Source organism: Neomonachus schauinslandi, chromosome 8 (assembly GCF_002201575.2).
Source record: "Neomonachus schauinslandi chromosome 8, ASM220157v2, whole genome shotgun sequence".
Taxonomy (NCBI): Eukaryota; Metazoa; Chordata; class Mammalia; order Carnivora; family Phocidae; genus Neomonachus; species Neomonachus schauinslandi.
This window is the reverse complement of record NC_058410.1, coordinates 96,916,118-96,932,608: the sequence shown is the minus strand read 5'-3', so window position 1 is coordinate 96,932,608 and position 16,491 is coordinate 96,916,118. Positions and strand designations below refer to the sequence as shown.

Below are 16,491 nucleotides of genomic sequence, written 5' to 3'. Positions count from 1 at the left end.
GAGGTCTAGTTTGATTAGTTCGGCTAAATAAAATGGAACTTCAATACCTGCTTTCTGTCTTTCTAATTATCAAAGCTTAGATGACACTTCCATTTTTGTAAAGGTTTATTGTGCTTATTATAAAGGAATCAACTCATATACTTGAAACATTAAGATTTGTCAATTTCCAACAGGATGGCCAGGTTAGCTGGTTTTGACTAGTTTGTTGCTTTCTTTTTCATTTAAATTATTGTCAAATAAACCAATTTCCACTTACGAGCAAAAATAAATTAATAGATGTGTAGATACAGACTCACACACTTGATTCAATTAGTTATGTGGAGCTGGCTCTGAATGTCCTAGGCGCACACACGTAGCCCCACCCTGTTTCCACTCTTTATTCACCTCATAATCCATCATGTGGCCAACTTCTGCTTCTGATCGAATAGCTTCAATAGAAACAAGATTTTTCCTAAGCAAGTGTTTAGTTTTTAGTTTAAAACAAAACAGTAAATTATTTCTTTTAGGTTATACCTTATATTTTCTAATATGCTCTTTTCATCATCATCATCATTATCATCATCAAGAATACATAGTTTTTAATTGCATATTTTGTGACATATCTTCTTTCCAATTCATGTATTTCTGTCTTATTTGGATCTCCCTAAGGCAAATAATAAACTGGATGAAATCACTGAATTTTATCACATTTAGGAAATGATGTTTAGAGGGTATGGATAGGAACACTGCTTAGAGTATTTTCCTAGAAGCTTTCACTCTTTTGTTCTTATTGAAAACCATTTGGAGTAATACTTAAAGGAGTAGAGACATTTAGTAGGCTATACCCAAGTTTAAATCATAACATGTCTGTTTGCTATCTGATCCTCATAAAATAACTTAATCTCTCTATGCCTTAGTTTTTTCATCTATAAAATTGGGAAACTAATAATTGCCTGATGATAATTCATATTGGTTAATGTATGAAAGGCCCTTGATAGAGTCCTGACATACAGGAATAAATAATAGTACTTCCCTTTCTTCCTCTTGTTTTCCTTTGCTTTTACCTTCATCTATGCCTCCCCTTCTCTTCCTTCTTCCTATCTTGGGAAGAGTAGAAGTGCCATGATTTAGTGGAGTTCCTTGATTCTGAAGTTGAATACAAGAAACAAAAGTTCCCTAAAGATGTCTCAATACTTTTTGTGACTAATACGTGCTACAAGAGCCAGACCCAGGAAAAAATAGCTGTGAATTTTTGCTTTCTCATCTTTCTTTTTCACCTACTCCTACCTGTCACCAAAGTGCCTCTGATGGAGACTCATTTACAAGAAGATGGGGAGGGGCTGGTACTTCCTCTCACCCCTCCCTGGGGGTGGTTAATTTGGTAGCAATTGGAATAATTCTGGAGGGGCTGCTTCAAGCTCCATAGATAGAGTTTATTTCAAATTATTCTTCAGTAAGTTATCAGACTTAATTAAAGTGGTTAACATTTGCCCTAATTTTTGTGAGAGCATTTGAGTCATTCAAAATTAACACTGAATCATCAAATAGATTTAGTATAGACTAGACCAAATATGAACTCTAATTCGAACTTTGATTACATTTGGTTTCTTGAGTGAGCAGCTTTATTTTTTAATTTCTCTTACAACATGACATTTGAATTATTCTTTTGTGAGACCTCAAATATGTCCATGTCTTTTGGAAGACTGTCAAGGATAATTTCATGGTGGAATGTGAAACCCAGTTCTGTGGCGCCAAATCATAGGGAAATCACATTTCTAAATATTTTGCTACAGTTATTATATTTACTAAGTGATGTCTGATACATTCATTTTGAGAAGAAAAAAAATGAAATTTTAGAGCAGAAGTCCACCTTAGCTATAAGCGTTGGTCTGTGAACTATCTATTTTAAACACAGTATGTTCTGATTTTAAAAGTAGAATGACATTAATATTTTCTTCTAGGAATTCTAATATTCATATTGCCTGAACTACAAGATACCTTAACTTAAGGTATCTTGGATAGCTTTCACTCAATTAATTAATTAATCTTTTACTATATTTTTCTCTCTTCGTCTACCATGGAAACTCAAAAGCAAATCTGAGACATCTTTCAGTATTTCACCACCTCTGTTCAAACTTTGAAGGAAGTAGGCATCTTCGCAATATATACCTGCTGGGTCTTGGTGTGTCATTGACTGTAGAAATTCTTAGATTCAGTTAGAAAACAGGGATCCATAGTTTACCAACTCCTGCACCACAGAGGAAAAAAGAGAACACTTAGATGAGAGCCAGGGAGAAAAGTATTGTGATATATGAGGATATCCTTGACAAATTAGCACAGACCGCTCAAAATCCCTAACCCTGGGGGCTCTCTGAAAGTACAGTATATAATCTATGAATCACAGCTAGTAGAAAACTTAGTTAGAATTTTCTAGCTAGCTCTATTATTCAATTTCCCACATTTGTTCATTGATTCAACAAGTATTTACTGAGTGTTTACCATGTCTACTCACTGAGGAGTCACTGGGGTAGGGATGAACCTTATAAGGTCCCCATTTCTGCAGCTTATAATGGGGGAGACAGTGAACAATTACAACAGTAAATGCACAAGACACTTTCTTGTAGAAATTAGAGAAGAGCTGGCCATAGAACTGGTTGAAGTGTAAGCAGACTTACCAAGTTGTTAGCTTTCAATGTATCTGTATTATCTATTGGCTTTCCAGTGTTCCTGGGATGATTATAATGGTTTTATTAAATAACAAGAAATTGTATGACTAATTCCTCTTTCTGAGGCCTTTGGTAAAATGCTGACTTCTTTTTCCATAAAAAAAAGAAAAGAAAATGCAAAAACAATTAGTTTCCTATTCTTATTCTTTATTGCACATATTGTTACATTTCACATAATTTGTTTTTTTAAGGATGAGCCAGATGCAGGAAAAGTGCCATCAATTCAGTCTAATTAAAGTCAAAAGTTTTCTTCAATTCATGGTGTACTTGAATTGCAAGTGATTTTAAAGTAATTTAATTGAGGTCTTCTTAAGTGTAATAGAATTTAAGTGAGGCTAACAACATGTTGAGTAGTGGTGATCTCCACAGGTCACTTGTAAGACTGATTATATTAATTTATCATCAATATTCCACTCAATTGTTTTGAGTTCTTACCTTGCAAATGAGGTTTAAGTATTTCATTTAACCTTATACCAGTCTTATGATGGGGGTATTATTATTTCAAGATCTTCATATGACAAAGGAGGAAACAAAGTCTTAGAAGTCAGAGTAGGCAAAACCCAACCCAGGTTTCCCTCAGGTCAAAGCCCTTGCCATTAATAGTTGTGTGAGAACTACAGAAGATATGGGAATGGTTTGTTTTCCTTAAATAGTTTATCCATTAGTATTTATACTCTGTGTCTAAATTATTTCTTCACATTCAGTAACCTTCAATCTAAACTTTGAATAATTTTGTATTTGGTGGCAATATCTAAAATGATATCTATTATATTTCTAACATTTTAAATCACTCTCATATAAATTAACTCATAATTTATCAAATAATGTATAAGAGTGATTGTTTCTCATGACACTTTTATTTATTTATTTATTATTTTAAAATATAATTTAATTTTATTATGTTATGTTAGTCACCATACAATACATCATTAGTTTTTGATGTAGTGATCCACGATTCATTGTTTTCATATAACACCCAGCGCTCCATGCAGTACGTGTCCTCCTTAATACCCATCACTGGGCTAACCCAGCCCCCCTGCCTTCTCCCCTCTAAAACCCTCAGTTAGTTTCTCAGAGTCCATATTCTCTCATGGTTCATCTCTGCCTCCAGTTTTCCCCCTTCATTTTTCCCTTCCTTCTCCAATGTCCTCCATGCTATACCTTATGTTCTACACATAAGTGAAACCATATGATAATTGACTTTCTCTGCTTGACTTATTTCACTTGGCATAATCTCCTCCAGTCCCACCCATGTTGATGTAAAAGTTGGCTTTCCCCTATGTAAAGGAATGAATTTTCTATTTGAATTTCTATTTCATTCTGTTTTCACTCTATCATATTTGGAGGAGAATGTCATTTTTTCCTTTGCATTACACTTGTCTTTGTAAATATTTATTTTTCATTAACTACTACTGGTATAAATTATTTCATTCATGTACTTTAAAACCACAGTATGCTTTCTTTAATAAAGAGCAACCTCAGAAAATAAGGCAAGTATTAGACTTACTACGAATTTATCAAAAAACCTTAGTTAGAATTACAGTCTATAGATAACAACTTATTTTATAGGCTCTCTACATTGCATGAGTTACTTTTAAGTGCCAGAGAAATAAGAGAGACAGGCCTATTGAAAATTATATAGTAAACAGGTAAGATCCCATCTTAATGAGCTTGAGGGACAGAAAAATGTCATAACAGTAGATGCATATTGCTTTCAAAATATCACAATATATTAAAAAATGTGTCAAGCTTTATTAAGAATATTCCCCACTATATATATATATGTGTGTGTGTGTGTGTATGCATACATACAGTTATTCAAGTAAAGGTCACTGTCTCCAATTTAGGCAGCTTGCGCTCTCCCCTGTTGCTATGCTTGGCAATGTCGCTATGCTTGAGTGTTTCAGAGGTGCTGCATGCTAATGTAGTCCTAGATCTAAAGGTAGAGGAGACTTCAATCCAGACCTTGGTACAGATCAGCTTTCTATGGGTTGTGACCAGAGATTTGATGAGTTACAGAAAGGGTTGTGAACACTTTAAACAAGAAATTCCAGTCTTCTGATTATTCTCATTTATTTCTTTTTTTCATTGTTCAGAAATATTTCTAAGGCATGCTTATGTGAAAGGGGATGAGGAAGGAACTGAAGGTAATTATCTGGGTTCCGCTAAATGAGGAGGAAGAGAAAAGATGTAATGAGAGACTCCTTATGCCTTGTATCCTTCTCATCATCATTTTAGACTTTTCCAAACATGAAGGCACCATAGTTTAGCCCAAACTTCCCCTTCATCTGATCTTTTATCTCTTCATTGCACATACAAACAATGGCTATCACTGGTCACTATGCCCACTTACTCTGCTTCCTGGTTATGTTCATGACAAGATGGAATCATCATTCCTTAGCGTAAAGACTCAAACTTAAAACACTTTCAAATCTACTTTCTGTATTTAGGCCTTTTGGGGATATATTATTAATTTATAAAATGTTTTTCAATGAGATAGACAGGGTAATGTGTATAGAGAGTTAAAATAAACAACGTGAAGCAAGAAAGATATGATGCCTGATAATATATTACTATGGGCTTTGTGATTAACATTCTTACTATGGGATTCATTCTTTTGCACACATAGTGACTTACGTACAAATAACAAGAACACTTGCCAGGTTAAGGGAAAGATGGTGTTTTATCATTTTATCATTTTATGTTTCCTCAACGCCATTCTCAGCACTCAATGATTATTAGGTGCTCAGTTAATATTTTAAGCTTTGTCTTTCTGCCTGGGAGAAGTAACAATTCAGTTAACACATTATCGCTAATTAGAGTTCTTTGAGCTGTGAGAAAAGGAAACTCAGGACAATGAGTCAACAGAGAGAAGGTGGAAGAAAAACACTTTAATGATACTGAACTGGCTGTTATATTCAGGTGGGAGAGATGTGACTGCTGAAAGGGAAACAAACAAACAAACAACAACAACAAAAACCAAGGTGAAAGTAGAAGTGTAGAATGCAGAAGGCAAAGGCAACTGGAACAACTGGATTCTGTTCCAGTCCCCCAAGAGGGGGTCTGCTAGTGTGATGCCAGCCAAAAGGACATGTGTCAAGAATGGGGAAAAGCTGCACATGGCAAGGAAAAACAATGTAGGCAATGACTAAGGAGCTTCATTGTACTTCTTGTGCCTCTAACATTGTCTTTGGAAAAGGAGCATGGTTTCTCCAAAGCCGGCTTCGCGCAGTGGGGGCTCTGTGTAGCAATTTATTTTTCAGTGGATTTCAAATTCTCCTTTCTTTCCTTTGTCTTTAACTCTTTGGCTTTCCATATAACCTAGCTCTTTAATAGATTATTTTTGAAGTAAGAAATTTTGACTTTCACATTTTTTGGCCTTCTCCATTGGTTTCTAAGCTTTTTAAATGATATATTGGTTAACATGGATCCTCCTTTCTTACACATTCCTTTCCTTTCTTTTATGATTAAAATGATGTTAATGGCCTTAGAATTACAGGATTATATGATTTTGTTTCACACAACAGCCTTTCTTATACTCCTCTGTATTGTTGTTCCTCACAGTTAGTATTAATATGGATAGACACGAATGACTAAAATCTTTAGTATTATTCAAATCCAATTTCAAGTTTAGTCTTATGAATGTCAAGTTGCTTCTCTACCTTCCTTCAGCTGACCGACGAGCAGTGATTCATATAGAGTAGCTTTCTCCTACCTCTTGCTGCTCCAATCTCAGTTCACCAAACAATTTTCCTCACTCTTTGGAAAATAATTGCTACAAAATTAATAACATATTTATAGCTACAGCATTTAATAAATCCTGCTAACCTGTATTAGGCAAGCAAAGTGAGGCTTCTCAAAGAGCTTGACATAATTGGGTTGGTTGAAAGAATCTGGTTATATTCATAATACACATAAACCAATATTCTTTTTCTTTGGTAAAGGATCTGCAGTGGCTTTATAACTATTTACGCCACCCTGAGGTTCACGTTTAAGTCTATCCATTCTCTGGGAATAGTTTCTCATAAAAGTGGTATGAAATCCATTGTATGAGAAAATAAAAATGGAATTGGGACATCTAAAGTATCTTATTGTAGTGTTATAATCCCCAGTGAAGGAATTTTGGGGACTTACGGAGACTGGCACAGAGATATTTGGGGTTTTCCCTAATTTAATCAATGCTTTTCTTGAGCATTTTATCTTTTTTCCCTCTCCCTCTAATAGTTTGGTATTATTTAGCACAACATACTAATAAGTGTTAGTAATGTAGTTAAATTGTACAGATACTTTGTTTTTAATGCGTAACCCCTTCTTTCCTCTAATTATTGAGATGAAAATTTAACTATGTTATGTTTCAGTCAGGATACTCACATTTAATTCAGCATATGTCATAGAAGCTGTTAATTTAACTTAGGGGACTCATAGAGCATTCTCTCACTTTTGCAATAATGAAAAATTAACTAAAGGGAAAAAATGAAGACTTTAGGGGAAATAATTATTAGTCATATTACATTATGAGGTTAAAAACAAAACCCTAGGTGGACTGAATGTGATGGACATTCTAAAAGGCAATTTTCTGCAGCACAAAATAGCACACCAACCACTAACCTGGCCCCAGCAATTAGAGATGGGGAGCATTTAGCCAAGACACCCTGCTGCCATAGAGTAACCATGAATGGCAGCAAGCAGCGATAGTCCTTGTAAAGAAAGGCATGAGTCAAAAGCAGAAAACAAACAATATTGGGCACAGCGTGAGAAGGACCGCAGGTGCCTTGTCTTCATGTTTGGTGATCCATACTTCTATATACTTGGCAATACCAAAAGAACCACTAAGCTCTCAGTTTCCAGTTATCATTCATATCTCAAAGTAAAAAGAATATTGACACACCTATAATAAACCTTGAAAACATTTGCAATTTCAAAAAGAATAGGAATATTTTAGAAATACAACTTTATCATATTTCAGCCAATTCTATTTATAATTAAGCATTTGCGTGTTGACCGCTTCCCATCAAAGTTGGAGGTGGAGTTGATGTGGAAGCTCAGCCTCCCATTTAAATGCAGAAAGCCTGATAAAACACAATTATTAAAAATGTTTAGGGAACCCAATCTGAAGTAAAGAAGGAGAAACTTCTGAATGCCAGAAATGAAATGGGAGTTCCAAGTGGGTGTGTTAAGGAGAAGCTAAAGCTTTGGTGGAACTTAGGTACATGAGAACCCATGTGCCAGGAGCTCAGATTTTAACTTTCACTATTTAGTAAGTCTAAAACTTGTAAGTGAATCCTACGTGTCCGTGCAGGAGCCCAGAAGGCCACACTGGCTGTGAAGCATGGACTAGAAAAAGGGTAAAATCCTTCTACCATTTCACCCTACAATTTTGGTTGGTGGAAGAGCCAGCCATCAGAAAATGGGTTCTAAACATCTGGAACTTGAAGATGTGGGGATCTACCACTCTTTAAGTTGAGGACTATTAAGGTGATGAAATAAAATGGAAGCCAGTGAAACTCCTAGGATTCCCACAAGGACAAACGTCAAATGTACTGTAGGCATGCTTTCCCAGCCCAGGGCTTCTCAGACACATATAGAAATCACCAGCAAAGTTACGCTGACTGAAGACGAGCTCAAAATAAAAATCAATAGCCATAAAATCACTAAAGAACATCATGGAGGAGAGGGATGAGGGAGAGTCAGCCGATACAAGAAATGGGAGATTTAGTGATAAGGAATTATAGGAAAATCTGAAATGAATGTATAGATATATTAAAAATGTTAAAATAGTTAAAAGGAATTATAGATATTATAAGAAAGATTTGAAAAAGAACCAAGTAGGACTTCTAGAAGTTAAAATAAAATCCTTAAGACATAAAATTAAATTGTCATGTTGAATGTATTAATATACAATTGAAGAAAAATTAGTTAACTGTAAGTTTATATGTGGAAACCATTCAGAATGCAGCATAAAGGGATAAAAAATATGAAAGGAAATCGATGGAAATTGGGGATGGATTGAGAAGACTAAATATATATTTAACAGAAGCTTCCTAAGAAGAGATGAGACATAATGTGAGAAAGGCAATATTTGAAGAGGTATTCATGGAAGATTTTCCAGAATTGAAGAAAGATATGCATACTCAGCATGAAGGACCAAACCAAATTTCAAAACGATACATAAAAAGAAATCCACCCTCGGATACAGCGTAGTAAAATTACAGAATGTCATAGAGGAAAGTTTTTTTTTTTTTTTAAGATTTTATTTATTTCAGATACAGAGGGAGTGCACAAGTCGGGGGAGGAGAATAGGGAGAGGGACAAGGAGAATCTGCGCTGAGTGCAGAGCCTGACGCGGGGCTCAGTCTCACAACCTTGAGATCATGACCTGAGCCGAAATCAGCCGACGTTTAACCTACTGAACCACCCAGGCGCCCCATGGAGGAAAGTATTAAATGCTACCCAAATGGGAAGACAGGCAATCCACCAAGTTAGGACATTTAGACTGACAGCTGTGACAGAAGCCAGAGCCAGTGGGACAGTGTCTTCAAAATGCTGAGAGAAAATAACTATGAACCTAGAATTCTATGTCCAGTTGAACTCTCATTCAAGAATGAGAATAAAATAAAAACATTTTCAGACAATATCCAAGACAGAAGCATTTGCTTCAGTAAGAAGGAAACTAAATCCAGATGGAAGGAGTGAAGTTCAGGAACCAAGGAGGAAGAAATGGTATTAGCCTCCCCTTTAATTGAAAACAGTTTTTAAAACAAAATTGTTTTCTTTCCAAAATCATGAAAATTTTGTTATGCTTTCCTTTGTATATAAAGATACTTTAAGGAAAAATCTGCTATTTGTGTCAATTTGCCGTAAACAAATTTAAATATCCAACGATGCTAGTGTGTTTAGGTAAAATGTGCAGTATATACAGAGACTGAAATATTATGTCATCTTGAAGAATATTTGATGTCTTGTGATAGTGCTTATGTTAAGATGTTAAGGAAAAGCAACACATAATGCATCATATTCACTATTAAATGAGGTGTATAAAAATACATAGGGAAAATATTATAAGGCAATGTACCAAACGTGTTCAAATCATTTTTTGGTGGCATAATGATATTTTTCCTTTTACCTTGTACTTTTCAAAATCCTACAATGGACATGTATTCTTTAATAATAAAAGAACTTCAAAAAACTTAAAAATATAGATATTTTGTTAAATTAGGAATTTCACTAAATAAACACCATGTTTCTAATTTTGCAGGCTAACCTGTCCTCACCATCCTCTACAGTACCCGACAATCAGCTGGTACGTATCCTCTTATTAAGTCATGGACCTACTTTAGAAAATTCTGATCTCTCTAGAGATTTGTCTAACAAAAATTTACTGATTCTTTACTGAAGCTGCGTAGTGGTGGTTTTGCAGCTTACAAACATATATAAAACTGTACATAGACCCTATTTGCTAGGAACTTGGCATCTTAGTAGTTGAACTAGAATAATATGGGTGGGGTCAGAAGCAAGATGCTATTGCAATTTAGAGAAGGACAGTGCTCAATTCCTGATGGGACAGATGCAAAAAGCATTCGAGGGCAGGTCACGTTTGAAAGTGTAGGGCAGGTTCTGGATTTTAAGAAATGAGCAATGGGATATTTCAGATAGGAAGGCTAGCATGTGAATGGTCTAGATCAGTAATGAGTAGTAGAAATATAATGTGAACCATAAATACAAGTCCCATAGGTAATTTAAAATTTTCTAGTAGCCACATTAAAAAGTAAAAACAAACAAACAAACAAACAAAAACAACCCAAAAACCAAAACCAAAAAGATAAACATAGACCACATCAATTTCAAAGATATATTTTACGTAATGATATGTAAATACTCTTTCAAACATATAATCAGTAAAAACTTGAGATAGTTTACATTCTTTTTTTGGGCCCGAGTCTTTGAACTATGCTCTGTCTTTTCCATTTACAGCACATCTTGATTCAGAGTAACTACATTTCATCAGCTCAACAAGGGGCTACTTGCTACTGTGTTAGCAGAGATGTAGACTCTAGAATCTGTTATTTATAGATGAAAATTTGATTACATAGAATTATTTTTCCTTATAGCGTTTTGTATTTTCTATTCTTACAGTGGCTGGCAAATTGAAACCATGAAATAAGTTGCCTAGATATTACTAAAGATTTTCTTTATATCTTTTAATATTTATTGTTTATAATTGTAAATTCCTGAACAATAGTCACCTTCAGTATAATTAGAAAAATTTGTAGTAAAGCAGTTTGAGATTTAAGAAGACAAAAATCACCATTTAGTACTGATTTTTTCCCTTTTTAAGCAATTATTTTGGGGTCCATAGGCAACAAGTCATCTTGTCATTATCATGCCAAAATATTTTCATTTATAATACTGAAAAACCATGAAAAGCCTAGTTTGACTCTTGCAATAGCCTGATTTAAGCAAACTGCTTGAGTTTGTTGGTGTTTATACATATGGTGTATATATGAGATGTGTGTGTGTGTGTGTGTGTGTGTAATTTTAGTGTTTGTTAGTTTAGAATAGTGACTGGCTGTATAGTATAGTTGAAAGAATGCTAGAATGGGGGCCAGAAGAGCCATCTTTTATTCCTGCTCTGACACCAGCTACTGGGCTGACAGTGGGGAAGTCACAAGTCTGAAAGTTTGATCCTCAGTTTCCTAAATGAGCAATGAGAGCATTCGATTACGTACTTTCCAAGCCCTTCTAGTGCTGTGAGTCTATGATTACTAACAGAGTGATGTGAAGAAGTTGCCATGGAAATAAGCATTGCAATAACAATAAAGTTCAATGGTTTCCCAGTTTAGATATGGGAATATTACTACAGCTATTTTAATATTTAAAATAATGGATATACTTGTTTCTTGAGAGCAATGAATGACATATATATATATATATATATATATATATATATGTCAGTTTTGGCTTGGTATTTTAAGAAACTGTTTTAAGGAGGCAAATATATATAATGATTTCATAAAAAGAGACATGTTAAGGGGCGCCTGGGTGGTTCAGTTGGTTAAGCGACTGCCTTCGGCTCAGGTCATGATCCTGGAGTCCCTGGATCGAGTCCCACATCGGGCTCCCTGCTCGGCGGGGAGTCTACTCCCTCTGACCCTCCCTACTCTCATGTGATCTCTCTCATTCTCTCTCTCTCAAATAAATAAATAAAATCTTAAAAAAAAAGAGACATGTTAAAACAAGTCATTGTAAATATAATAAATGAACTTTCTTGCCTAATAAAATAATTCTGTGAATTCTGAGTTTGTGTTCTTTAGGGAGAAAAAATGCAAAGCATTGCTTTGACTGACTTTAATGATAATTTCTTTGCATTTGCTTTAGACTTTTTCTCTAAAGAATTCAAGGAATATCTTAACCAAGTTTTAAATTAAGTTTTAATCCCCAAATTCCCTTGAGATATAGGTCAGTTTGTGAAGGGATTATTATCAAGCAAGCTTATCACACAAAAAAAGAACATCTGGATTGATATAATTATTCAATTTAATCACTTTGACTTCTGTTTCATGGCATTAACCCTGTATTTCGTTACTGGGGAATGGAATAGAATAGAAATAATTGTAGGCAAGGATGGATTTGCTTCTTTAAGGATTTATGATATTTTTGCTCTTAAGTAATATATGAATGAAATTATAACTTTTCATTTCTATGAATGAATTTCCAGTATTTGTCATCTGAAACTCTCTTCAGGATTAAGTTATGAATAATTTGAGTGAGAATGCCTTTGAGAAATGAAGCTATGTATGTATATGTATGTGCACATGTTTATAACATAAACACATATAGATGCCATATAACAGGTAATTCTGATATTATATGTTGCTTTTTGTTAAATAGTGTGTATGTTGTGTAGCACATAAAAATCATTGGGAACATATGATAGATTATAGTTAAATTATATAAGTATTCTGTTTTGTGTAAAATAAGCAGTTCGTTAAAATTATTTTAGTCTTGTTTTAGGGGAGAAATATAATAAATTGGTTGAAGTGAAAATACTGATAGATCACTGTGGTAGCACAAGCCTAATATAGAAACCATTTTGCTTTTGGATTTGGCTTTTTTTTTTTTTTAAAGATTTTATTTATTTATTTGAGACAGAGAGAATGAGAGAGAGAGAGAGCATGAGAGGGAGGAGGGTCAGAGGGAGAAGCAGACTCCCCGCTGAGCAGGGAGCCCGATGTGGGACTCGATCCCGGGACTCCAGGATCATGACCTGAGCCGAAGGCAGTCGCCTAACCGACTGAGCCACCCAGGCGCCCTTGGATTTGGCTTTTTAAGGATATATAATCTTTTCATACTTTTTTCTTTTCAACTCGGCTAACCTATTTGCTTGTTACCATTGCATTTGTGCCAATTCAACATCTGAAAGAACAAAAGAAATATGACCGTGCCCCTTATTCTTAAGATATTTCCATCATCTACTCTGGAGGCCAAACTATTTAGTATTGGGCTCAGGATAATAGAATAATCTCGGCGTCCATGTGAAACTAGTTCGCCAACCTGTGCTTCAGCTTTTCTTCTTCTGTTAGCACCACAGGATGTGAAAACTGGAAAGGAACTTAAGAGATGAGAGTATTGGAAATACTCGTCCGTAAAATGGGAGGTTGGAATAATTACTCTGTCAACTTATAGGGGGTATTGCAAGGCCCATGTATCACAGGATGTGAAGTTGCCAATATAGCCTTGTACATATGAAAGGTGTTATTATTGCACACATGATCTCTGAAATATTATCTCTGAGATAATATTTTTTCAGATAAAGAAAAAGAAGCTCACAGTTTAAATAGATTGCCTAACACCACAGCATTAGTGGTCATTTTTGTTCTGTGTGACTTAAAAAAAAAATCATCATGGACTTGAGATAATTAAAAGAGAATAAGAGAGGGTTGATGAAGGAGTTGGGAAATTTGGCCTCTACGGAAGTGTGACCTTCATTGGGCACCTCCTGTGTGGGCCCTGTGCTAGCATTTTCCCATAGCCCACAAAGCTGTAATCACTCTGAAAGAGGAGGAGACTGGGTAAGGTGATTTCGGGTGTGGAGATTTCACACCTGTGAATAGTACTACTCCTAGCATAACAAGGGGAGCAAAAGGAAAGGAGGGGTCTAGGATATAGGTTGCACCTTCAAAAAGCTTTCCTAATTCCTCAGCTGAATCATCCCAATGTTAACAGAGGCTGGTGGGGCCTCTTCTCTGGATGAGAAAATAGGTTCAACAAGATGGGTAAGCCCTGGTCTTCCTTGGGATAGGTGGGGTGCCTCGTTTAGAAGACATTTGGCTTTTGCATTTGATATTTAATGCCATTACGAAATGTTCATTATTTTGGGAGATGGAATACCGAATCTGGAGAGGACAGAACAATAGATGAAAAAAAATAAGCCGCATGGCTATATACAGGTAAAAGCGAAATGCAGCTTACTGGAACACTATAAAGAAGAGTGGCTAAGCTTTCAGATACTTTGTTCCCAGTTCTGAATGCCAGCTGATGTGTCCTGCTTTAGTGGGGCATGAGTCATTTTTCTGAGGGCCCTTGAGGTCACTGTTGTTCAGAAAATGGAAGCCTGAAAGCTTTTGTGTAGAACTGATGTCTTCTTCAGGCTTAAAGGTGGTTTGTCCTTGACCAGTTTTCCTTGACACAACATACTTAAGTGCTACGGCACTCATCATATATGCCTCCTAAGGTTTGAGTCATGCTATTGTCTTTTCTTCAACCACTGAAATATTTCAATCCAGTCAATCTGTGTGGTACACATTCCACCAAATGTTTCTTGAGCAATGGGATGTTGTTTATAATAATTGAAATCCTACATATATTTATTTTTACACAACCATCATAGTAACTATAATTTTTTTTAAAAAAGCTTATCAGGTAGGCACTTTCCTGGACAGTATAGATCATTTAGTATTGATACTTTATATTATAAATGCAAAAATAGGAAAACGGAAAGTTTTTTCCCTTTCACATTCATTTTATGTTGTTTTTCCTTTACAAAGTTCTGTCATGCATATTATAGCAGTCCCATAGCTAATGGGTGGTATAAAAATCTGTCTTTCCCCTCAGTCTTGGCAACTTTGCTCTGCACTGGAGTTTTTTGAAATCTGAGATATTTCTTTGAGGGGAAAAATGCTTACATATTTGCTTCAAGCATATAATATTGTTTGTTGAAAAAGAATGAAAGCTAATAAAGGTTTATTAATTGAAGGAGTGAGTCAGCTAAATCATTTAGAGAATACTGCTCTTGTCAACAATCTTGACTGGTAGATTGTTTTTGAGTTTCTAGGAGCTTGTTGCCCCAGAAATTCTAAAATATATATGTATATACATAAAACACTGGGGACTAAAGACGAAACTGAAGCAAATGGGTAAAAGAAACACAGTGGTACTTTCACAAGCTCTTTGGATCCATCAAATTAGTAGAATTCCTAGCCAAGCTCACAGAGTTTTCTATATCCTGTGTTTTATTACTTTCTTCCTTTTTTATTATACATCTTATTTCTTCAAAAAGATAAAAATAAATCCATGAACACTGAGACCCTGTTCTTTATTTCTTTTCTTCCCTCATCACACCACTGCAGAGCTTATGATTGTCATCAAAGGCAATTAAAAACAGTCCACTAGTTGCAGTTACTAATTTGAGAACAAGGTTGCTCTCAGAAGCCATTATTTTAAGATATTAATAATGGATTCTCTAGGTCAGTGCTGGCAGTTAATTTTCAACTTTGGTCTCCAGCCAGAGGCAGTACCAACTTGTTGTCATAGAATTATGATTGTAAGTTCCAAAGGACAGAAGCAATGTTTATTTTTATGTTCCCCTGAGTAGCAGTGTTCAAGCATAAGTGTATACTTGTTGAGTTAGAAACACAAATTAATAGCAGCCTCAGACCAGTGCCCCATGTGGGCCATTGAAACCTGCCACCAGCCTCCAGGGACTCCATATACTCTTGGACTTTTTCTTCTTTAAGATTAGCAGTAGGTTTAATTGTGATCTCCATAGTTCCACCCCACTCTCAAATTCTCCAAAAAAAGATGATACCACTGTCTTTTGGTATTAAAAATTTTATTGCTTATCACCATAAGCAAACAAGGGAAACAACAATTTTTTTTTTTAAATGGACAAGTTTAAAATCTTCTAAGTCCCTAGAGAACTGATCCCTGGCTTTGAATTCTTACATCTGTCAGAGATGGGAACTTAAGCCTCTACTCTTACCTCTGAGGATGGAACTCACCAACCCACTTTCCTTATTCTGGTCCTCTCTTGGTAAAAAAACATATGGATCTTCTATCCTGAAGAGTTCTCTCTTCCTGGGTTATACTCAAATAAAAAAATTAATCGAGAAAAAATAATGGGAGACCCTAAGCTGGCAAGTAATACTCCTTGAGGCCTCCATATTGGATAATAGCCAGCATCCTGGGCTGCTTCTGCCTGTCAATTAATGTACTCATTCTTCAGTTATTTATTTAGCACCTTCTAAGTTCCAGGCACAGTTCTAGGTGTTGGAGATACAACAGTGAATGAAGCAATCATCCCTGGCCTCACAAAGCTTACATTTTAATGGAGAAAGCAAAACAATAAACACATAAACAAATGTCAGATTGTGATAAATTCTATGGAAAAAAATGAGGGGGGCAAGGGGATGTCAGCATTCCAGGAAGAAAAGAGTTCTGGGAAAAGTGAAGAACCAAGTACAAACTCCCAAGGGAGAGAGCATCATAGTGTCTGTGCTAGGGTGGAGAG

General features: G+C 35.4%; 1 protein-coding gene across 1 annotated transcript in view; it reads left to right on the top strand.

Moving 5' to 3' along the window:
* Positions 1-16,491, top strand: part of LOC110582017 (muscular LMNA interacting protein) — a 104,549-nt gene that overhangs the window by 66,347 nt on the left and 21,711 nt on the right. The window contains exon 10 of the mRNA XM_021691939.1: positions 9,961-10,005. Within this exon, the coding sequence (XP_021547614.1) occupies positions 9,961-10,005 (45 nt within the window). The remainder of the gene's footprint in view (positions 1-9,960; positions 10,006-16,491) is intronic.